Below are 25,823 nucleotides of genomic sequence, written 5' to 3'. Positions count from 1 at the left end.
AAATGTAAACTGATATTTCCTACTGACACACTACAGCTTAAAACCAATATTTTACTTTCTTTTCTTTTTTTGTGAAAATACTAGTAGTCTAAGACCTTCACACAGTACTGTATATATTCATTCACAAGTTGTTGTTGATGATGAACCTGTTTTCACAAAAACCTACAAAGAAAATAATAATAAAATCAGCAAGTCAGAATGATTTCGGAAGGATCATGTGACACTGAAGATGTAGTGAAGGAGTCATGGCTGCTGTCAACGCTGTCATCACGGAAATAAATAATATTTTAATTAATTAATATATATTTTTAAAATATTTATTTGTATTCTTACTGTAATTTCTGATAATAAATGCTTGGTAAGCACAAGATCCTTAACAAAATCTCACAATTTTTAATGGGTAATATATATACACAGAAAACATATGGTTAAAATAAAATTTAGCAAAACACATAAGGAATATTTATTTAGCTGATTCAGTGTTGTAAATCATCACCATTATAGTCATCACTCTTTAAAGGACACAAAAAGCATTTGGTGATATCCATGTAATTGCTTTCTTCAGTCCAAAAAAATATTGACTGATGGCGTTTTATTTCAAATCTGTGTCCTCTTAACTCACACCCTGATGGAATATAATCTCATAAACAAATTCGACCCTGTCGGCAGCCCTAAAAAAGAATGACGGCATACCTCCCCTTATTGGTTGACCACTTTGTGCTGAGCTAATGCTTCTATAATTACAACATCAGATAATTCATGCTAATCGAAAATATGAAGCCGGTGGAAGATGAAGGCTGGGGGAGGAAGAATCGATAGTTTGTGAAACCGTTATTCATGCTCGAGGCCACGCACACAATCACACACAGACCGATACACATGTGTGTGCTGCTTCTGTCTTCAAAGACTGTATAATAAGGCCCGTTGGGGCTAGTGCGGTGCGTGGACTGTCTAGGACCGGAAGACACATACTGTGGCCCCAGTGCAACATGCTTCAACTGGTATTTTTATGTCCAAGGGTTCGGATGAGGGGATTTGCAGCCTACATGTAATGAGGCATGGAGTTATGAAAGAGGCTTGGTCATATTATACACAGACCAATCAATCACAAGTAACAGTAGGTTTAATGCAACCATAAGCCTACTACAGGATTCAACAGCAGTGTGTGGGGAGAATGCCTATGCCAATATTTCATCCACATCATCGCAGTTAAGCTACATGTCAAGAGCTAAAAGAGAATTTAAAGTATACTACAGATCTGTGTGTTCTGTAGATTCTTACAAGGAAGCAACGTTTTGGACAAGTCGATGTTGAATGAGCACCCCACTATTGCAGAGTATATGTATTCTGCACTATATGCAGAATAGCTGAGCTTTGTTTCTCTGTGAAACTGTACAGCTATTGTTCTGTTAAATGGCCTGTTCAGTGGTCTGAAACATACTAAACCAATGGAGGCTTTGATGAAATGCCTATTGAACTGCTTGAAATAAGGATATAATGTAGCACATTTAAAAAAAAAATGTCGACATCCGTTTAAAAATTGCACATTTTAAATGTGTATATTCTTATACAATCAGATTGCTTCATTCACAATAACTGCCTGCTACAGCTACGCAAAGCTAAACTGCCATGACAAGATTGACTCAATTTATCCCAAGGTAGACACAGAAGGCATAGCCACATCTAATCCCAGCAAACACAACCCCAACACCCTGTGGACTCCTGCATACAGCAATCTTTCTGTATGTCTCTCTCTCTTTTTTTTTTTTCTCGCCACATGAGAACAGTTAAGCTAGAAGATCAACATGCCACCTGTATTGTTTCAGAATGTAACTGCAAGAAGAGCTCATGTCATCTCAAGGGCTTTATCTCAAAATCTCTACTAAAGAATGTAGCTATGGTCTTAAAATCTTAGATTAAAAGATTGACGCCGATTCCATTGAGCAGAATTGTGGAAAGATTCCACATTAAGAATTCAAATTTTTGACATTTTAACAGCTTAAGTACTCAAAAGATAAAAGTTATAAATTGTCATTGTTAAAGATGCAAACTATTTAACATTCCAAAGTTGTTCATACTGTGAAAAAAGAAAATATTTAATGTTTTTTTTTTTTTTTTTCGTATGTTGTTCAAACTGTAATCCAGACTGTATGCTACACCTTTCTAGTCATGTTTCAAAAAGACCTGTCAGAAATTCTGTTTAATGTTTAAAATTGATGAGCCAATCCATTTTGTACGAGTGTTGCTGTGAAAGCCCACCTATTAATGTTGCAGTATACAAACCACCATTATAGGGCTGCTGGGAATCTCCCTGCTATTTTTCTCCTGTTGTTGATCTCATTAGGACGGTCTCCTCTGCCCCAGGCTGACCCCTCCAGAGATCGCTCCTTCCCTATTTCCAATGTCTAAACAGCATCTCAAGCAATCAAGCAATGCAAGCAGGCAGCACAACGCACAAAAGAGGAGCATGAACCGTAATGGGCCCCCCGTACCTCACTGTGCCTCAATTTGCTAAATGGCCCCTTTAAAATAGGCAACAATCTCCCTTCTGCTACCTTTTGCTCTGCGACACATTTGAGTCGCTCTCATTGTATTTCTATGCCAAGATCTCTTTCAGAGAAAACATTCATTTTAGAAGACGGAGATAAAAGAGAGTGGATCAGGGAGATAGTATACTACTGTAGATGAAGAAAGAAAGAGGAGAAAGCGTCCAAAGGGCACAGACTTCTTTCAAAGAGGTCTAAGAAAAAGAAGGAGGGAGCTAGTTTTAAAAGATAAAAATGGAAGAGAGGGCAGAGGGCTTTTCAGAATGGCACGTTTCTTAAACCTTTCCCCCTCTAGCACACTATTTCGTCACTCAAACAAGCTTCTCCCTAGTTCACATACCTTGTAATCAGTGCTAACAAGTCAAATGTTATATAATTGATAACATGATATTCTGTATTTAATCAGACGATGTATCATATATATATATATATATATATATATATATATATATATATATATCCAAGCCATGCCAAAACCTGTGTCCTGAAGGGTTACAATATGAATGGAATATAGAGAACAAGAATAAAACACAAAAAAATAAGTGCTGACTTGAAACGCAGCAGCAAACTTAACATTGCCTGTGGGTGTTTGCTTGGCACTTGGAGTCTTAATGTATTTTAATTATGGATTTGAGTGAATAAAAGACTGCAGCAGGGACATGGCTGGGAAGTGAGTGCCACATTAGTAAAACGGTGGCCCTCATCTTAAGCACAACACGTACTCAACTGATTGCAAGTTTTTCCTAAATCCTCTCTCTTTCTTTCCCTCCCTCATCATCTTTCTGCCACATTCCTCACATTTGATATTCATTCTTGTGACAGAATGTGTAATTTCTATGCATGATATAGTATCTTAGTCTGTATACCTCAACAGGCTGTGCCAAGTAATTCATGAGGTGCTGAGCACAGGCTTATGAATTATGAAGACAGAGAGATTACAGATTCAAGGTACACTTTGTCCAACGTTTGGCAAACAGGCTGTAACTGCAGATAAATGGGTGAAAATGATGGGGGAGGGAGAGAGAAAGCAGGCTAGCCATTGATTTAGTGGCCTCCTGTATAATGAACTGAAAAAAAGTCTGGATATAAACAACGAGAGCTCAACTAGAAGTATCTTCTGAGGGTTCATATAGGAGAGAGCCTGTGTTATGAGTGTTGTGTGCTCTCTTTATGGCATGGTCCATCTGGATGGGCTGTTCTCTCGGCAGGGTCTCTTTCCACTGAGAAACGGCACCCCAGCAGGGTACGAGCAGCTCGCCTACTCTCACAGCCAGCCCCGGTCTGGCATTTGATATTAAACATGTAATGTTGCATTACCAAACAGTCAAACAACTAAGAGAGAAACTTCTGAGTTTGCAAATGGCTACAGTTTGGAAAGGATCATTTGACACTGAAGACTGAAGTAATGGCTGCTAAACATTCAGCTTTGCCACCATGGGAAAAAAAGCACATTTTAAATTGTGGCCTGTGCTGGCAAAACGAGTCGCAATGAGCAAATTCTCAAAATGGAGTTAATTTATATTCACATTCAACATTAAAAGACCTTCAAAATTATATATGATTGGCTGGAATTAGCCAAAAAATGAAGTCGACAAAGCCAGCAAAGTCAGTTCTGAGAAAATTCAAGGTGACGTTTTCTGAAGATTCCAAAGCAAAATCACCTAACAACGTTGCATTGTTTCCTCCACTTCCTGTCTTCATATTAATGATCACAGTATAGCTATTTTTTATTTTATTTCTGTTATTGAAAATAGGAACAGATGCAAAAACAACAACAAAAATAAAAGTAGAACAAATTTGAGAAAGAAACAGATAGGCCTAGTGCACTACTTTTATTAATTGTACATCTAAACAAAAGCATTCATGTAAGAAAAACAAATATTCAAATGTAAAAATCACTCCAGTGTGCTCATTACAAATAAAGTGTTTATTAAAACTATAAAAGCAATTCAATAAAGAGCAGCGTTTTTTTTTATTTTTTATTGTTTGTTATATATAATGTAATATCTAATATCATAGTCACCACTATCTTGTCTACAGTGGATACAGTATACAGTAATCGCATTCACTTTCTGACACAGTCCATGTCCGAGTCTGTCATCAATCGGACAAATGGAGTGAAAGGATGTTTGAACAAAACAAGTCGTTTCAGACAAAGGGTCAGAATGAGGGTTATAATAATAATTTTTCCACTTATCTATGTATGCATGTACTGCATTTATTTATTTGTTTGTTTATTAATAAATGTAGTTATGTAGTGCAAAAACATTCATTAACATTATAATTAAACCTCAAGGAACATACGTATATAAATATAAATATATGACAATTGAAAGCCTTTCAAATTGTGAAATGTATGTGATCTAAGGATCCAAGCATTAACTAAATTATTTTTATTGTTTATTTTTATTTCTGAATTTTTTTTTTTTTTTTTGCTGCTATCCCAACTGTTCGATCTTTTTCAAATTTTCTGATGCACACTTATATCAGTCACCTTAGAGGGGGGCATTTTAATGATATTCCGACACTGACAGCAAGCTCAATCCAATATATAAACACCAGCTGTGAACCTGAAGGAGGGGCAAATAAAAGCCTGGCGTCAGCAAATGCACTGTGCACTATTATTCACAGTACCGAGTGGGTGAACTAATAAATACTAGAGAGAGAGAGAGAGAGCGAGAGATCAAAGAAACTGCAGTGATATGGCTTGTTGAAAAGGTCCCTTATTTAATAAAACAGGGCGACTGTCATCCTAGCCACTACACCTATTCATTAATGCAGGGCCATTAAAGAGACACAGGCATGCAGGACTATAGTGTTTCATTAAAGTTTTCTTTTATGGTGCAGGGTGGATTTGTGTCCCAGGAAGAGCCTCTATATGTCACATATATGCACCACTATGCCATGGCTCAGACATTATGAACATATTTAAATGCTTCATTAGACATCAAAGTCAGGTATGACTCACATGCTGAAACAGAACCTCTCATGTCACTTATAATTTGAGGAAAAAAACTGTGGAATAGATTTATACATGACACAGTGTTCTAGTTTGGGTGATACAAGTGTTGGCCCTACAGGCAATGCTTTGTTATGAGGATAGTGCAGTGTTGGGCCTTTTGATCTGATGATCTGCCATGTTAAAATAGCAGTGCTGTTGTAGGCAGTCCATGTTGTGCTAGATGAATAAGTCAAGTCTTCCTCATTCTGTCTAACAGGGTAGAGATCAGAAGAAGAAGAAAAAAAAAAATACATCCTCATCTCAATCTAAAGACATGTAGTTCAGCGGGATGTAAGCAAGTGTAAGTGTGGTGCAATCCATAAAGGCAAGGCACATTTCAAAGTTTGCTGTATGAAATGAGGTGCAATAACTTGCAATCATCATGGAGGTGAGAGGTTCAAGGCAGCAGGTCAGGTGCTGACAAGAGGGTTTGAGACAGAGTGCTGGGACTAGAGGTCTTGAATCAGCAGCCTGAGCCCAGACAAATGGTGTCATTTACAGAAAGCGATGGGAGATGCTTTTTTTCACCTGATTCCAGAGAAAGAAAGAACCCACACATGCAGGTGGCCACACATATACACAGCCTCACTTTACCAACCTTCAAGTGCTTAAACCACAAGTGCATCAATATCTATCTAAAGTTATTTATCCTATAGACTCATCGGGTCTGTATGGCCAAATTCCCATACGGAGAATAATTTATTTGATAGTCTTTGATAAGATTTGCCCAGGCTTGTGGCTCTGTATTGAATTAAAAACAAAATACAAACTAGGCAACGCCACAGAAAATAAAATAAAATAAAATAAAGTAAAATAAAATAAAATAAATGTTTGATTTAAATATGCACCAAGCGAGCCACGAGGAAGATAGATATAAATGTGTAATATTATTTACATTTAATAAATAGACCCATCTGTCCATTCATCCTCCAAACCATGTGTCCTATCTAGGGGAAAAGAGAGGGAAACACACCTAATTCAATATTAATTCATATTACTTTTTTTTTTTTTTTTTTTTTGGTTGCACTTTATTTTACAGTATGTGTACTAACATGTACTTATAGTGTACTTACAGTGTATTTATCTAAGAAAGTTCTGGTAATACAAGGTAACTCCATGGGGTAGGGTTAGGTTTAGGGGTAGGTTCAGGGTTAGTACCTAGTTATTACATAGTTATTGTTATTACTATAATAAGTAATAAGAGGAACAGGACTGTAAAATAAAGTGCTACCTTTTTTTTTTTAGATAACAGATAATACAAATGTACCTTACATCAAATCTCTCATTATAATCTAATGAACGAGAGAAAACAAAAACAACGTGAGATCTATTTGAAGTAAAATTATTATTGAATGCACAATACAATGCAGAGATGTACCAATAAAGATATGTGAAGAAAACTTTTTTTTTTTTTTTCTGTGTGTGTGTCTAGACCTTATGAATGTTAAAGTTTGAATACAACTACCAGATCAAATGAGGACACAAGTTAATGCTACAGTAGATTTCAGTGTTTTTGGTTTTTGAGTCATTAGCCCCTTGCAGAGTTGCCTATGGTGGAATATTCTAGGTAGAGACACTGAACAGTCCTGAGTTAGATATAGTTTTTTGAGATTATTTGAGGCCCTAGAAGCGGTCAACATGGTTGAGCTGACCATCAGCAGACTAAAGGTCACCCCGTGGCTCAGACCTTGTCAAAAGCAATTACTTCTCTGTCTCATTCAATGCAATAGAGAGACCTGAGAGTGAAAGGTCATGAAGAGCACAGCAGTTCAGCTCAAATGTATCAACAAGAATCTTGTTATAATGCTGGTTGGGATGTTTGGATGTCAGCTTTTGGGAAGTTTATGCAACTCGGTGGAGAAAACCTGGACATAAAACAAAACAAAACAAAAAAACAACAACAACAACAACATTTTGGAACTAGTTTACAGTGGGAACATCAATAATTGTGGCCTTTTTTGACAAAACCAACACTAGCACAAAAGCCTTTTAGTAGTTCTCAGGGCATTTTGAAAAATCTGTCTTTTCTTTCTTCTCCCTCCTTTGCAAGAAAGCCATGACTGGAATTTATGTTGTTCATTTATTTTTTGATTGAGCCTATTACAGACATCTGATGGAGGGAAAATCATTGAGCACTTTAAAGATCTTTTGGAGATGAAGAGCACTTTGGTGAAAGAGAACACTCTAATTTTGTGTCACAGCTTTGGCTCCTTGCTGACTCAGAAATGTCAAAATTTACAGCTGCGGCCTTCACTGTTAAAAGGGAGGTGTTTTTAACCCGAGCTGAGTTACAGTCTAAGAACAGAGTTTATGACTCATATTTCGAGTGTGCTGATGTGTGTGTGTGTGTATGTCCATGAAAGAGAGTGAAACAAAGATAAGGAGAAAGAGAGAAAAGGAGAAAAAGAGAAGTCAAGGCTCTACCATAAGAAAGGACATATAGCCACGGGACAGTGTGAGATACTTCGGGCCACTGTGTTGCCACTACATCTCAAAATTTTTATAGTTTACATGTGTTTTATACCTTGTAACTTTGCATTTTGTGTGATGTACAGTACTGAATATTACTGTTGCAAATACTGCTGTAACAAACCAAAAACAACAAACAAACAAAAAGTTAACAGAAACTTCCCTAGCGCTGCTGCACTAGTCTTGATAAAATAATGCATGCCATTTTTCCAGCATGTATACATGCATGCCTGTCACTGAGATTTATTTAAATTACTTAAATCAACTGTTATAACGTTTATGAGTACTGTATGGAGTACCACAAGGCTCAGAACTAGGACTGCTGCTTCACATGTTACCCTTGGAAAATATCATCATAACATGGTGTTAGCATTTATTGTTATGGTGATACTCAGCTCAATGTGTCTTCATGGCCCAAAGTCTGACATGTCTTGCAGCCTAAATTTAAACCACAACATGCTGGTTTTGTCCAGCCAGAGGATAAATGCCAGCCCTACATACTACATACTAATCACAACTACTGGACCAACTGAGCCAGCGAAAGAAAAAAAATAAATATATATATATATATATATATATATATATATATATATATATATATATATATATATATATATATATATATATATTTGAAATGTGTGCTGACTTTTAGCAAACAATCTTATCAGATCAAGGGAATGATAATAAAATATTGGAACATTCTTTCAACTGACCCTTCTTTAAGTTATATATATATATATATATATATATATTTTTTTTTTTTTTTTTTATTCTCATTTATAATAACATAGTCAACAGATTGATAAAATCTGACATTTATACCGACAAGATTAAAATACTTATAAAAGGTTGTTTACCTTATAGGAATTGTGCCACTTGCTCATCGATAACAAAAACCAATCAATTTAGTGATGTACATTCCTGTAGAATGATTTTTCATTAAATCTTTAACCAACTGCTCTTTACATCCAATGTAATTTATATGTTAAAATGTCCATTCTCATTTACATCAGAAAAAGTGGCCAGCTAATTTTTTTTATTTTTATTAGTGAACATAAATCTGCTATCAAGAGGCGTGATGTGACTTCACCAATAGCAATACATTTCATGACTGCAGTAATAAGATTAAGGATTTAAGTTGAAATTTCCAGAAGAGGTGTTAACATAGAGAAAAAAATCTTAAACAAAGATAATCTTATTGGATGTATAGACTAAAATGTCTATTTCCCTTGGGTTTAAATGAGGACTTTGATCTTTCTTGTTTTCTTTAAGAATGAATAAGTTGTTTAACCCTTGATTGATTGATTACAGTGGGTGATATGATACGGACTAATGAACGGCTTGTAGCCTGATAGGCTGTCTCGTTGCCCCCATTTATGCTGATGGTTTTTTTTTTGTTTGTTTGTTTTTTTTTTTTTACATTTTCTAAGGATTATTTGTGTTAGATGCCTTTCTTTTGTGCCTATATTGGCATTCCATGTTATGTGTTGACTGTTTTGAAATTATCTTTGGTTGTTTTTCCTGAAATTGCTTGATTGGTCAATTAAGTTTGTGATCAGTAAAACATGTTCCCTTTCAATACTTCACTCGTACTGCGTCGAAGACGCATATGGGAAAAACCCCCTTTTTCTCCTGAACTGAAGCCTTATTCAATCACGCAGTGAAACTGCACAGCCATTGGATCGTGCAGTGCTATTAAAACAAACCAATGGCTTGGCAGCGGTGCTGCACGAACCTATGGCAGCGAAGCCCACCAAAGCCCGCCAATATGGGCGGGGAATCTGGCTATATATTGGCCGCTTCGCCACAGGAATTCAGATTATTTCTCCTTCAGCGACGATGTCACATCGCTTCGCTGATCTCCGCTGAACTGCTCGCCGTTGACACGCCTCGCACTGGAACGCGACTGCCGGTCCCCACCGCAGATTCATCGCTTCCCTGCGGCCATCCGGTGAGATATATTGAAAGAGCAAATTTCTCTAAAAGAGCCTTTTTCTACGGCGTTGTTGCAAATGCCGTCTCGTCATTGCAGCTCGTGCAGAGCCCCTCTGCACGCTGATGACGGGCACAGCGAGTGTGTCGCGTGCTTGGGGAAACCCCACGCTGACACAGCACTCGCGGGGAATTCATGTTCTCATTGCGAGAACATGAATATCGCCTCTCTGCGCTCGCGAATCGCTTTCTTTTCAGAGAGCGATCTCGCTCCTCGCGCCCTCCCTTTTTCTTCCTCCCGCGAGCCGGCGAGGAAGAAAAGGCGGGGCAGAGGATTAAAGCAGCAGGATGAAAGCGAGCTCACGCCGGCTCAGCCCCCGCGTGCCTCGTTTTCTCCGCCCAGAGGGGATTCCCCAGTCCTCTTTGTACAGCCAGACCAGTGTCCCTCTGCTGCCGCGAGTGATCTGGTTTTGTTTGGAGGGACTGAGGAGGAACTGCTAGAGGACAGCATGTCTCTAGCCGCTTCAGATGCTGAGGAGCTGTCGGGCTCGCCGGACCCCGCCCCCTCGATGTCATCTGAACCAAACCGCTCGAAACTCGGGATGGACGCCGAGCTTATCCGCGTTCTCTCCAGGGCAGTGGATGAGCTGGGTCTGGATTGGTCTCCTCCAGAGGAACCAGCCCGTAGCCGTCTGGATGAATGGTTTCTGCCGGGGCGCCAGCAAGCCCCTCGTCAGCGAACTGCTCCGTTCTTCCCGGAGGTCCACGACGAGCTCACTAAATCGTGGCGCGCCCCCTACTCAGCGCGCCTGCGTACTTCATCTTCATCCGCCCTCACCTCAATTGACGGCGCTGATGAAAGAGGATACGAACGGCTGCCGCCGCTGGACGAGTCTGTGGCCGTGCATCTCTGCCCGCCAGCAGCTATTGGATGGAAAGCCAAGGCCAACCATCCGTCCAAACCCTGCCGTACGACGTCGGCGCTCGCCGGGCGTGCCTACTCATCGGCAGGGCAAGCAGCCGCGGCGCTCCACTCTATGGCGGTGCTTCAAGTCTTCCAGGCCAAACTTCTCGCCGCCACCGACGAGTCTGGCCCAGATGTCGCCACACTCAGGGAGCTGAGAAGTGCAACAGACTTGGCGCTGCGTGCTACCAAGAGCACCGCCCAGGCCATTGGGCGCTCGATGGCTAACCTGGTCGTCTTGGAGCGCCACTTATGGCTCAACCTTACGGAGATCAAGGATGCTGACAGAGCCCAGTTCCTAGACGCACCGATCTCCCCCAGCGGCCTCTTTGGCCCGGCGATAGAGGGATTCGCCGAGCGTTTCACAGAGGCGCAGAAGTCGTCCCAGGCAATGCGACACTTCCTGCCGAAGCGCGCTTCATCTGCTGCCAGTCGCCCCAGACAGGTGCCGATTCGTCAGCCTCCTAAGCAAGCGCCAGCTGCTACCACCGCAGCCCAGCCGGTGAAACCCGAGCCTCGACACCGTTCTCGCTCGGCCACCAGACGGTATCAGTATCCCAAGCGCATGGGACCCCGGCCCAAGATAGTGCTGGACCCTGCGCCGCCGCCGTCATCCTGATCGACAGGAAAGAAAGAGGAGGGGGCTAAGTCTCGCCACAGCCGGACCACCCCCCAAACTGCCCCGTGTGTTCTGCCGTCCATCTCCAGATGTCGACGAAGTTGTTCCTGCTGCAAACAATGGGCCCTTGTTAGCGCCCAGACAGCAAAGCGCTGTTATAGTGCAAAAAATAAAAAACACACTCCTTCACAAAAAGAGCAGTTCTCCTCACACAACACTCACGAGTGCTATGTCCCCCCACGGCGGTCAATCACTCGAGTTAATACAACCTCTGTCCATCCGGGCCTCACAATGGCAAGCCATTCCCGGGGTATCAGATTGGGTCATGGGAGTAATAAAACACGGCTATTCCCTTCAGTTCGCACGACGGCCACCACGCTTTCGCGGGGCAGTCACCACTTCAGTGCACAACGAGAACGCTCACGTTCTTCGTGCCGAAGTGAAAAATCTGCTGGTGAAGGGAGCTATAGAAATCGTTCCCCCAGCACACCGCGACTCAGGGTTTTACAGCCGTTACTTCCTGGTTCCCAAGAAGGATGGTGGGCTGCGCCCCATCCTCGATTTAAGACATCTGAACCGTGCCCTCATGAGACGGCGCTTCAGAATGATCACATTGAAACAAATCCTCTCGCAAATACGCTCAGGGGATTGGTTCTTTTCGCTGGATCTGAAAGACGCTTACTTTCACATCCAGATAGCCCCCCGTCACAGGCCGTTCTTGAGATTTGCCTTCGAGGGCGTGGCTTACCAATACAAGGTCCTCCCCTTTGGGCTGTCTCTGGCGCCTCGCACGTTCACAAAGTGCATGGATGCGGCTCTCTCCCCTCTCAGGCAGAAGGGCATCCGCATTCTCAATTACCTCGACGACTGGCTAGTTCTAGCTCAGTCAGAGGGGGAGGCATTGGGTTACAGAACTGTGCTCCTCAGCCATCTGGAATGCCTGGGGCTCAGGGTGAACTTTGTCAAGAGCTCACTGTCCCCCAGCCGGCGGATATCGTTTCTGGGAACAGTGTTAGACTCAGTGACAATGAGGGCAACAATGGTGAAGGAGCGCGCTGCGGCTCTACAGCGACTTGCGGCCTCTTTCAAAATAGTTGCTTCTCGACCCCTAAAGACATTCCAGAAGCTGCTGGGTCTTATGGCGGCGGCATCGCCGGTGCTGGAGCTCGGGCTGCTTCGTATGCGCCCCCTCCAATATTGGCTGAAACCACGTGTTCCACCTCATGCATGGCGTCACGGACGCTTGAATATCAAGGTGAGTCAGGACTGTATTTCGGCCCTGACCCCTTGGAGGGACATGCAATGGATAGAACGGGGTGCTCCACTTGGTATGGTTTGCAGAAGGAAAGTGATCTCCACAGACGCGTCCAACAAGGGTTGGGGCGCGCTGTGCGAAGGGAAACCCGCTTTCGGCCAATGGTCGAAAGAGGAGAGCAGGCTTCACATCAACTGCCTCGAGATGATTGCAGTTCAACGAGCCTGCCAGAGCTTCCTGTCAGACCTAAAGAGCCACCACGTGCTGGTCAGATCGGACAGCATGACGGTGGTCTCTTATATAAATCACCAAGGTGGGCTGTCGTCGACGCGTCTTTTCAGACTGACGTCGCGACTGCTGGAATGGACCCAAAGCAATTTGGGGTCCCTGAGAGCAGTGCATCTTCCGGGCAAGCTGAACAAGGGCGCGGATATGCTGTCAAGAAGCGGAGTCTCCTCAGAAGAGTGGAGACTCCACCCGCAGACGGTTCAGAAGATATGGGAGGTCTTTGGCAGAGCGGAAATAGACCTCTTTGCCTCAAAAGACAACTCTCATTGCCCAATATATTTTTCCAAGATCAAGGACGCGTTGTCCCAGGACTGGCCCAACCGTCTTCTTTATGCTTTTCCTCCGGTCCCTCTGATTCCCCAAGTAATCAGGCGGGTCAGGGACCAGAGATGCAGGGTTCTGCTTGTAGCCCCATTCTGGGAAAATCAGCACTGGATAGCCGACCTGTCGCAGATGCTGACTGCAGCCCCATGGCCCGTTCCCCTGAGACGGGACCTCCTTTCTCAGGCGGACGGGACGATTTGGCATCCACACCCAGAGAAGTGGTCTCTGCACATTTGGTCGCTCGACGGGAGCCCGCGGGACTCCCTGAGCGTGTGCTAGACACAATTTCACAGGCTAGAGCTCCGTCTACACGACGCCTCTATGCCTCCAAATGGTCTGTGTTCTCCACATGGTGTTCAGACCATGGTGAGAGCCCGACCTCTTGTGACGTATCAGTGATACTGTCATTTTTGCAAGAGCTCTTGGAGAAGGGACGATCCCCCTCCACGCTCAAGGTCTATGTAGCAACTATAGCGGCATCACACGCCCTTATAGCAGGCCAGTCGGTGGGCAGAAACGACTTAGTCGTCCGATTTATGAGAGGTGCCAGACGGCTTCATCCGCCTTGCCCTCCCACCGTCCCTTCTTGGGACCTGCCCACGGTGCTGAGAGCCCTGAAGGGGGCCCCCTTTGAACCGCTACAGTCCATAGGCCTTAAAGCCCTGTCGCTAAAGACCGCTCTGCTATTGGCACTAGCGTCTGTTAAGCGTGTGGGTGATTTGCAAGCACTTTCGATGAGCCCTAATTGCCTAGAATTCGGGCCTAACGACTCGAGGGTCGTCCTGAAACCGAGGCATGGCTATGTGCCAAAGGTGCTCTCCACACCTTTTAGAGCTCAAGTGGTCACCCTCTCTGCGTTACAAAACACAGAGGAGGATCCAGGGCTGAATCTACTTTGCCCAGTGAGGGCTCTAAAAGTCTACATAGAGCGTTCTGCACCAATAAGACGATCAGAACAGCTCTTCATATGCTTTGGAAACCGCACCAGAGGGTTACCGGTCTCTAAGCAAAGACTTTCAAGGTGGATTGTGGATGCAATCCAGCTAGCCTACTCTTCTTTGGGCCTGCAAAGCCCAATTGGAGTAAGAGCCCATTCGACGAGAGCAGTGTCTTCGTCTTGGGCATGGTCTAATGGTGTGACTATCGCAGAAATTTGTGAGGCGGCTGGCTGGAGCTCGCCGTCCACATTTGCTAGATTTTACAATCTAGACGTCCCAGCGCTTCATGCTAGGGTACTTTCTGTGTGAAGGTCACCTTCTTGTTCCTCATTTGCATGCTCTTGGCCATTCTTGCCCAAGGCTCAAACTCTACTCGTATGCACTCGGTCCCTTGGCTACTGAGGCGATACGAACACGGGATGATCAGGCTAGGCCAGACGTAACCTCATTGAGCTTATTCTGCCCCTGGTTGCTATTATCATATCTTGGTTTAACAAATCAAGTTTGATTGCGTTGGTCGTCCTCCCTTCTTAGCATGGCGTGATTGAACTGGGTTCCCATATGCGTCTTCGACGCAGTACGAGTGAAGTATTGAAAGGGAACGTACTCGGTTACTAACGTAACCTCGGTTCCCTGAAATACGGGAACGAGTACTGCGTTCCTTGCCATGCTAAAAAGGCTGCACAACTCAGTCGTCGCTTCAGTCGAAGTAACCTGAATTCCTGTGGCGAAGCGGCCAATATATAGCCAGATTCCCCGCCCATATTGGCGGGCTTTGGCGGGCTTCGCTGCCATAGGTTCGTGCAGCACCGCTGCCAAGCCATTGGTTTGTTTTAATAGCACTGCACGATCCAATGGCTGTGCAGTTTCACTGCGTGATTGAATAAGGCTTCAGTTCAGGAGAAAAAGGGGGTTTTTCCCATATGCGTCTTCGACGCAGTACTCGTTCCCGTATTTCAGGGAACCGAGGTTACGTTAGTAACCGAGTACGTTATGTGACTTTTCACAATTGGACTCCATTCATTTTTCTTAAGAACTATTATAAGAAATGTCGCTGTATGATTCACTGAAGAAGGCTTATTGTCAAAACGTTTGATTGTTATCTGCTGCAAAAGTTAAATAAATTGAAAAGTGAATGTGATGTGTTGATTGATCTACGCACCCTAGACTAAAGTTGAGCACAGTGAACTTTATTTATCCCTGCAGATAATAAAAGAAAAAAAAAAGAAAAAGGATAAATGACAAAGATAGAGAGTGATAAAGAATTGCTAAGAAAGAGAAATGTCTAACACTTGGCACAACACTTTCTGCTCTGTCCCCTCAGTTCATTCCTACTACCAAAAGTCTCCCATGCTGCTTTGCTTTGTTTCCCTCCATCAATGAGCAGATGAGATTAGCATAGTGTTGGGCATTCTACATAATATGAAATCTATTTGAGTTATGAGCCTCCATTCAGCCACCCCCATTCAGCATAATCAACCAATTTAAGGGTGCAAATTGACTTGCTATTGGAGTACTGCAGTGTTCGGCAGTGCTTGATGGGCAAAGGGCCCGCTGAGACTCCAGCCCACCCTTCTCCTGTGCAGAAAATCCATTACTCACCCACTGTACATCAATACACAAACAATAAATTAATAAGAGAGCCAAACAAATAAAACCTGTGAGACGAGGGACTCCTGTCGATTGATGAGAAAAAATCGTGGGGATGTGGCTGCCCGGTGCCAGAATGCCACATGCTAAAACACTTGTGCAAAAGTGCCTTTAATTAACAAGCACCTCAGAGCAATAAGCACCTTTTGAATGTGTGATTAGGGTATAATGTTTATTAATGTGTTTACTCCTCTTTGCATTAGTGCCAGTCATGCTGGTTGACTAGAAGCTCAAACAAGGACAGAACGTAGGAAGCTTTGGCAATATGACAGTGTGTAGAGAGCATGTTTTTTGCTTAAAAAGGAATGAGATGCACATGAACTTGCGATGCATTTGCACAAAAAAAGCTGGAGCAGATGTGGATTGTGAGAAACACAATTAAGAGTGATATAAATGAATGAAGTCTTAATTAGAAAAGAAAAGAAAAGAAAAGAAAAGATATTTTATATGCAAGAATAAGGTGTCGTATTTAAATATATGAAAATGTGCAGTTACAGGTTGGGTTTAACCATCTTCAATCTACCATCCATCCACTAAACAATGTGCAAGTTTTGCTGTCTGAACAAAATTGAACAATTATCTGCCAACAAATAATTTAATAATATAGTGCATGCCTTAAAGACTACTACAGATTCACCCTCTGATCAATATAATTATTGTATCAAAAGACTAGCATGCAAAACACAGATAAACCTGCCCTACGAATAGGAAGGAATCCCATGTCTATTATACTTGGTTTTGTGTCTAATGGACTAGAATTAGTGGTTTTATTGGTCAGAGCCTGCAGGGAAATAACAGAGGGAGTTCAAAAGTGTTTTTTTTTTCTTGTTGCAGAAAGAGAAATGGAACCACATTAAAGGAGTATAAATATTTTATATGGCTACATGCATTGTTTAAGATCAAGAATGTGCCCTACATATAAGCCAGAGAACATTTACAAGTGACTGGAATAGTTCACCTAAAAAATCAATTTCTGTTATTATTTAATCAGCTTCATCCATGTGCTTGTCCATGTTCATATATTTCAAACTCCTTGCTAGCTGCACTTTTCCATGAAATTACAATGAAAGGGGATTGAAGCTTTTAAGTTTCTAAAACAAAGCAAACCAGTGGTTTGGGGATCTGGATCAACGGATCACTGAGGAGATTCAGAGCCGTTTCAGTAGTTCTGCTTTTGAGTTCAACTTGAAAATGACCATTTTGTACAGACACATGCCCCAGAGCATGACTGAATCCCAGGCTTAATTTCCCAGGATTTAACATTTTAGCCTAATGTTTGTTAATGTAGACATTATGGCCGTGCATTACAATAAAGCACTGCCTTTTGTCTTGCATTCCCAACAAGGGATCTACATCACCAGAGACTTAATGCTGCTATTAATGACACTCGGCAAAAACCAACAGGCGGGAAAATCACAGATTCACTGCTAATTAGCGCCATTAGCCAAACGTGGAAATGTTTGTTTCCGAGAAGACCCCCTTCCGCCAGCACATGTGCACTGTAAAAAATGTTGCCGTTAAATAACAGTAATTTTCTGGCAGCAGGGGCGCCAGTAAAGTACTGTTAATTTACAGCTCTTAACCATTAATTTACCACTCTTATTTTTTAACAGTATTTTACCGTAAATTCTACCATGAAAATTAACTCCACTCCCACTGCTTCAAACAGTTGGAGTTTTTAAAACTAGCATTCCTACGATGTTAGTACTAGGAACTTATTTCATTTGAGTCCACTGAGAAGGAATATTTCTTACACTTAATGTGCAGTAATAAAGTAACTAAATACATGACTTTTACTCAAATCACTGCAGCTCATTGTCAGCTATAGCACACATGTATGTGCTGAAGTACTTAACACAGAGATCATCACTGTATCAGCGACTCCACATTCACTGTGTTTATATAAAGCAGCAGAAAATCAGAATTTGTGGCTCATCATTGACTGAAGCATGGGCTCTACTCTCCAGCACAATGGTGAACAACAAAACTACATTAAACTAAACGATCTCTCTTGTGCAAACACACATTAATACAGTCAAGTTCAGTATTTACTCTCATTATCAGTGTATGACTTTGCCTATTTTTTTTCTATGGATGTTCACAAATATTTTAGTTAAATTAACTTTTTTTTTCATTTGGTAAATCTGACGTTTACATTTTACAGTATATTACTGTTTTTCCTTGACTTGACGGCAAAAAAACTGTAGAAAAACACTTATTTTTGCTGGCAACCATTAATTTACGGCAAGAAACAGTAGAAAAACAGTTATTTACTGGCAGCAGGGGTGCCAGTAAATAACTGTTTTTTTACAGTTTGTTTCCTGTAAATTAATTACAGTTTATTACTGTTAAATTATGTTTCATGCTGTTTTTTCTTCATCTTAAATCTTTAACCCTTTAAACCCCACAAGAAAATCCTCAGTTTTAAATGAACACTTATAATGTGTGCACACTACAGAGTGTTTGAGTAAAGTTAATGAGATAATTCTGTGATTAATTGATGATTGAGCATAAGTGATAAACACCTGCAGAATCACTGAAGGAAAGAGAAACACAAGAACTACAAATGACTTCAGCCACAGCCTTAAATGAAATCAACTGAATAAAAGAATACATCAAATCTCTCAAGATCTGATTAAACAACTACTAAAACAGCTTCACCAGATTCACATTACTAACCAGACTGACTTTATTTCTGTCAGATGTCTACAGAAGAACTTATGGAGAGTTAAATAGGTTTAGATGTTTTTTTCACTACCATGATGGAGATCAGTGTTTACTTTAGTTGGGCTCTTGAACGTGACTTTTCAACAACTAAGGTTTTTTTTTTTTTTTTTACATGCTGTAACAATGCGTCTTTGGAACCTGTTATAGCAAAACAAAAGTACACAGAAGAAAAAAAATCTGATATTGTTGTTTATAGATTGACAAGAACAAATACTATTATTTCTGATCTAATCCCGTGTCTCTTCTCTTATTGAATATTGATACTACTGTTCACTCATAATAATAAAAAAAAATCTTAGCTGAAATTTAGACAGAAACATCAAGAATCAGCGTATGAATCACAACAATGGTGACAATCCACAAAATAAATGAAAAGATCAGTTCTGAACATCACAACACATGCTACTAAAACTTAAAACAAATGCAAAATTATAAGCACATAAGAATTCAAGAAAATAAGTGAACAATTCAGGGGCATAATTTATTCATGCCGCAATGCATGCTGGGAATCATGGATGAGTTTTATCCTGTGCTGGTACCCAGCATGCATTGCATCATGAACCTTTTGATTGTCACCATTGTTGAGATTCATATGCTGATTGTTGATTTCTCTCTTTGAGTGTTGTGGGGACTGCTAGTGGTGGGCAGAGCGAGGCTTCATGAAACACTGAAACAGTTGAAGCAAAGTGCCGTATTTGTTTCGAGGCTTCGAAACTTTACCGACACCCGTCTCCACGGTGACACCTAGTGGCCAATTGCCCATGTTATCTGAAACAACTTTGACAACAAGCCATTTAAAAATAAATAAAAATATTTTGTTTTCGTTAATGTGGTGATATTTTAAAATCCTATAATAATATCCTATATAATACTATATCATAATAATAACTAGGTTATTTTGGTCATGAAAAATGAATAAAACAAATAAATCCACAATGGTCTAATTTTTTTTTTTTTTTTTTAAAGATTTTTATTCAAAAATATTAATTGCTCTGCTGTGGAAGGGCTTAGCCTACTTCTTTTTTTACTGATAATTTCTCCAGCCTTAGAAAAAATCCTCTCACAAGGGACACTTGTTGCTGGCATGCATAGATATTTTTTAGCAAGGACATACAAATGAGGAAAAATCACAGCTCTCTCTTTCCAGTAACTTAGTGGATCATGGGTTCTTGGCAAAAATGCATCTTTTAGGTACTTTTTAACTTCTACTGTGGCATCTGCTGTGGCACTGTGTATCGCCTGGGTTTCATGGATACGACTATCAAAAAGTTCCCATAAACTGTCCTGGGTTTCTGTTGTTGATGTTGTTGTTGATGATGATGATGATGGGCCTGATGTTGACTGTGGCTCTGAATGAAAGTAAAAACAACAATTAGTTACTAAGTCTAAACTGACAGCATATATGAAGTATAAGTCACATAATTATTCAGATGACATAACTCCATAATGTCAGATGAAGAGTGAAACTGCTTACCAGGAGTTGCTGTGTTTGAACGCATCAGCGAAGCACACTCCAGTGTGATCTGCTTTTCAGCCTCCTGGGCTTTGGCAGGATTTCCAAAACCCACATTTTTGAACCTTGGGTCCAGCAGAGTAGCCAGAGCCAAGGCTCTGAATGACTCGTACCCACCACATCTTGAGTGCAGACCTTCTTGCAGGTATGTGCCTGTTCAAAACACAAGCAAACCATATTGGTTATATTGATAAAAAATAATATGACAGTTGTGGCCAATACATTACATACAGTATGGTCATTGTGGCCTACCTAATTGTGCAGTTGATTCCTGTGCTGATTGGCCTTTTTTCTGCGATAGCTTGTGCTGCAACATCCTGTAAAGTGGTATGAGCTTTGAAGCAGACACTCTCTGTTCCTCTGACAACTCTGTCGTTGCGAGTTTGAAAGGCTGCAGTAGTGACAATGATTCTTGTATAATGTTATAATGCACCCACTGGCTCTCGTTGCTCATACAAGCGCTGCAACATGTCGTAAGTGCTGTTCCATCTTGTGTCCACCTCCTGCATCAGTTTCAGAGCTGGTCTGCCCATCAAGCCCTGCATCTCCACAAGCTTGTCCTTTGCTTTGCAGCTGGATCTAAATAACCCCACTATCTTTCTGGCTTTCTGTCGTATTTCATTGATGAGTGGGGTTTGATCTAGGGCCTTTTTTACAATTAAATTTAAATTGTGGGCAAAACATGGGACATGCCGAAGGTTCAGTAGCTGGGCACTTAAGATCATGTTGGATGCATTATCAGTCACCATACACTGAACTTTGGTGGTTATTCCCCACTCGGCCATTAGCAAAGCTTTAGCCTCCATGAGATGCTGGGCTGTTTGTGTTTGGTAAAACCTCCTTACACCCAGTACAACAGTTGCCAGCTTTGCCTCTGGTGTTATGTAGTGGCAAGTAACACCAAGGTATCCGTCCATATTAATGGAGGACCACATGTCAGCTGTAAGGCTAACAAAATCTGCCTTTTTTAGGTCCTCCATTGTCTTCTCCTTAGAAATGTTGTACCTTTCGGTTACCATCGTTTTAAGTGCCTTCCGGGATGGGAGGACATAGCTTGGATCAAGTTTGTTCACAAAAGCCATGAAACCCTCATCCTCCACGATAGTGAAGGGCTGCAAATCCTTTACCACCATGTCTACAAGAGCCTCATCCAATTCCCTCTGTCTGCCTTTTAAAAGAAAATAAAGATAAAAGATTAAAAGTACTTTCACAAAACTAAATTTCAAAAAAAATAAAAGCTTTTTCAAGTTTGGAAAAGTTTATGCTCAGTGTGCAAAGACGGATCAAATACAATATAAAATTACAACAATTAGGAAAACCAAAATGTTGTCTTCAAGCCTATAAAAATATCTATGTAATACAGTGACTAAGTTTGTGAGATGTTACATTTACATATTCAGAGTGAAGCTGTTTTCAACATGATTGGGAGTTTTGGAAAAGATTGACGTTACGTTGTAAGGCTGGTGGACACAAGCCTAAGTCTATTTAAAACTATGGACTTTCTAAACAGTGTTACATGAAGTACATATTATATCAAACAATGTATACCTTGTTTAGATGGCCCAGCAGTGTCAGTAGCAGGCCTAGGTACAGGGGGAATGTTACCATCCTCTGCACACTGCAAAATGGCAGGATGAGTGCTCCTCAAATGGCGCATCATGGATGATGTATTGTTGAAGTAGGCTAGCTGCCTATCACAATACATACATCTCACTTTATTTGGGGTTTCCAAATGGAAATGCTCCCACACCACAGATTTACGGCATCTCTTCTGTGGAGCCTCCATTTCTCTCTATTCTATTAATGTCTATATATATCTATCTATCTATGAATCTATATATTTATGAAAGTATATATATATATATGAATCTCTCTCTCTCTCTCTCTCTCTATATATATATATATTAATATATGAATCTATATATAAATTTATATATCTATGAATCTATCTATCTATATATATATATATATATATATATATATGAATCTATCTAAATTCTATATCTCTAACTACTGTGCTATCTGTCAATATCTAACTTAGCCTATATAAATGTGTCACTATATCTATCCTAACTATCTGTCACTGTCTTTAGTTTATCAGTAAATATATTTAACTTAAATGTAACCTAAATATAACTAACTAAATCGCACTATAAATGTCAATAAATCGTAAACGCTATCTCAAAATCTTTCTCCTCTCACAAAAACCCACGAGGTGAAGGTGCATTAACTCCTCTTTTAAACTTTGTGGCAGTTGAGACAGATGTGCGATTGTGTGGTTTGTTCCCGCCCCTGTCAATCAAACGCAGACTCGGCAAGCGTGCCACCTGTCGGTCGAGACACTTATGAAACGCGCAGAAGCTTCGTTTAGCCATAGTCACGTGACATGGGTGTTTTGAATCACGGTTCGGAGCAGTGTTTCGAAACATCTACGCTTCGGGATCTCGACACTGTGTCGAAACGTTAGTTTCGCGTCAGCCATCCCTAGGGACTGCTGCCCGAAATACTTTTTAACTAAAACTAGTCGTTAAATCCATAAATACTGGTTATCACACTACTTTTCAATCTTACAAAATTGAAGTGTCATTCATCAAATATTTCAACACCAAATTAATATTTGATTATCATAGTAACACTTTAAGTCAGTCTAGTAGATCATGCCTGTTAGAAACAACCATAATCACTTGACTATCAAAATTAATACTGCTGTAACAGATGCATCATAAAGATACAAATACAGCAATAAAACAAAATTTAAAGTGCAAAAGTCAATGGTCAGGAGCCCAACTAAAGCAAACACTGATCTCCACAATGGTGACGCTAAACGAAACAGTAACATTATCATCTAAATCTCTTTAATTCTCAATAAGATCTTTTGATCTCTGTTCTCTGATCTGACAGAAATAAAGTCAGTCTGGTTAGTAATGTGTGAAGTTGGTGAAGCTGTTTGTTGATCGTTTAAATCTTTAGTTGATTTCATCTAAGGCTGTGGCTGAAGTCAGTTGTATTTCATGTGTTTGTCTTGTTATGTTTTTTTTTTCTTCAGTGATTCTACTCATTAACAGCAGCTGTTGATCATTGTCTGAATTCACTCATTAGTGTTCATTCTCTCTGTCAGGAGGATAATATTAGTAAACTCATGTGGAATAGTGAATGAGGGAGTAGGGTGTGATTTGAAACACAGCCGCTGAGTGTCGACTTTGAACGTTGTTAATTTACGATATATAGCAGCAGGCTACTTCTCGAAAACGATGAATATTACCCAGAATGCACTGTTTTAATGAAAAACAGTATTTTACTGTCGAAATTTGGCCGTTTTTTTACAGCGATTTTTAACAGTGTGGAGCAGCTACACCAAATCCAGTAAGTGTGTGAACCTTATGTCACTCTCATTTATACTCTGAAATCCTCTTACAAAAAGTGCAGGCAATAAAATTCTGCGAAATGGAAAAAGGGGGTCACGATTGAGAGCTAAATTTAAGAAAGAAAAAAAGAGTTATGCCTTAGCAGGAATAAGACTGTAATGTCAGGTTGGAGGAAAGCCAGTGCATTGTTCCCAGATTCAGACGATTACCGTGCACAAAAGACCCTTGCAGTCACGGTATGAAATGTACATTCAGAAACCAAGACGTGGATGTAACGAAAATGGCCATAATCATTAAAATGCTAAAGTGTTCTTATTCACTGGGCTCCTGGAACTACAGGAAACACACAGTAAGTCTTTCAGAGTCCAGATAGTTTTTTGCATGTTAAACATGGATTTATTAAGCCACCAAAGGAGCACCTCTGCATGTGTCTGAAAGATGTGTGTTTTTCTATGACTTTAATGAACTGAAAAGTTAGGCGAGACTGGAAAGTAGATGAAATGGGGCCAGGAAATGGCACAGGCCACATCTAAACTCCAGGAACACCATTGGCTTATAATGTCATGCTATTCCTGGACCATAGAGGGAGGAAGGTGGTAAGAAACTGGAAACGTAAAAGGATGCATTCGTACAATGGAAACCAACAGAACACAGAGCTCTTAAGATTCATATTTAAAATAATTTAAAGTTTTTTAATGCAGCATTGTGCGATTAGACACACACAAAAAACAAGTTTGTGTGTGTAACAAATAATTTTTTGACAGGCATAGGCATTAATTATTGTTATTATAACACTCACTAAAATAGTGTCAGTGTAATTTACATAAAATAATAATAATTAATATTATTATTATTTTATGTATTATTAATATTATTATGCACACAATAAAAAGAAAATAAAAGAAAAGAAAACAAAAGAAAAGAAAAGAAAAGAAAAAGAAAAGAAAAGAAAAGAAAAGGAAAGGGAAAAAGCTAATTTGAGCTATGTTGCTGTGTGTTCAGCAGTCAGGGGTCAAGAGCAATCTTATTAAGTGACTATAGAAAGTGCAGCCAGTTCTTCACTTTGCCTCCTCTAACACAGGCCGTACAATGCATTAGCAACACACAGGCCATGAAAACCAGCATTACAGCAGAACACCTCAGTCTACTGGCCTGATGGCCATACAATTCTGTATCTTTGCCTACCAAGTTACCACACTTTCAGGATTGGGGAGACCAAATGTAATCATGAAATCTGATCTGTGATGCGAATGTCGTTAAATTATATACATCTAAATGACGGTGGAGGAAAGTGACCCGATGGTCAAGAGACGTAACCTGTGTTGCGTCTTAACACTGGTATTACCTTCAACATCGTCTATCACAGCAAGCCTGCTGGAAAACACATTTTTGCTGAGCACTAATCTGAATATGTGTCTTCATCAGTATCCATGACGGTTTGGCGCCATGCAAAACACATCAATGGCTTCACATGGAAGTAACAGCAGTGATTGATTTGTAGATGGAATGTCAGTTTTAGACATATCAAAGTCTTTCTTTGTACACAACACAACCGAATTCAGAAATGCAGCACAGATTGTATTTATGCCTAACCTGAGAAGATTCATAAACAAGACAGAGTGCCTCCAGCCTTTTTTTAATGTTTTATCTTGTTATGTTGTATGTTCCCTTGGTCTAACAAAATTGGAGTTGTAAATTGGTTCTGCAGCCCATCTCAGCAAGACACACTCCTCCTAACTGTGTTTGCACTGGGAGGAGTTTGCAGCAGTATTGATTTCAAAATATTACATATGTCGAATCTGTAATGGGCTTCCATTCAATTTGCGGCACCCAGCAAACTCAAAGAGAGATTTTCATTACATCTGACAATTCTTCTTTAATGACCTTAAGTATACTCATATATTGTATAAGTCTAAGAAACAGATGCTACATGAGGTGATCTCAAGATCTCAAAAGTTTGCTTTCGCACAACCTGCTTTCCTGGAAAAGTTAAATACATGTGTGTATACATGTGTTAAATACACACACACACATATATTTCAATTTCAATGATACATCATAAAAATTCTAAATGTAGCTCTGCACTGTATTTACTTCTTCAATTTAAATTAAATTAAAACTGAATATTAGTTTAAGAAGCCATTTAATTCTGAATTGAAGACAATTCTGATGTAAACAGACATAGACGAAGGATGTTAACCTGAAATACCCTTCCATATTTGAACATTTAAC

The 25,823-nt window shown here is 40.5% G+C and overlaps 1 protein-coding gene across 1 annotated transcript; it reads right to left on the bottom strand.

Annotated features, from left to right (window-relative positions):
* Positions 1-20,098: 20,098 nt before the first annotated feature.
* On the bottom strand, positions 20,099-22,035 carry LOC113093274 (zinc finger BED domain-containing protein 4-like). Its single transcript, XM_026259065.1, has 4 exons — positions 21,775-22,035; positions 20,660-21,394; positions 20,188-20,379; positions 20,099-20,103 (listed from the first exon to the last, which is right to left on the bottom strand). Exons 1-4 carry the CDS (start codon positions 22,010-22,012, stop codon positions 20,099-20,101), a joined length of 1,170 nt encoding a protein of 389 aa, XP_026114850.1. The 5' UTR covers positions 22,013-22,035.
* Positions 22,036-25,823: the final 3,788 nt, after the last annotated feature.

Source organism: Carassius auratus, unplaced genomic scaffold, assembly GCF_003368295.1.
Source record: "Carassius auratus strain Wakin unplaced genomic scaffold, ASM336829v1 scaf_tig00214937, whole genome shotgun sequence".
NCBI classification, from domain to species: domain Eukaryota; kingdom Metazoa; phylum Chordata; class Actinopteri; order Cypriniformes; family Cyprinidae; genus Carassius; species Carassius auratus.
The sequence above is the reverse complement of the archived record's forward strand: the minus strand, read 5'-3'. Positions and strand labels throughout refer to the sequence as shown.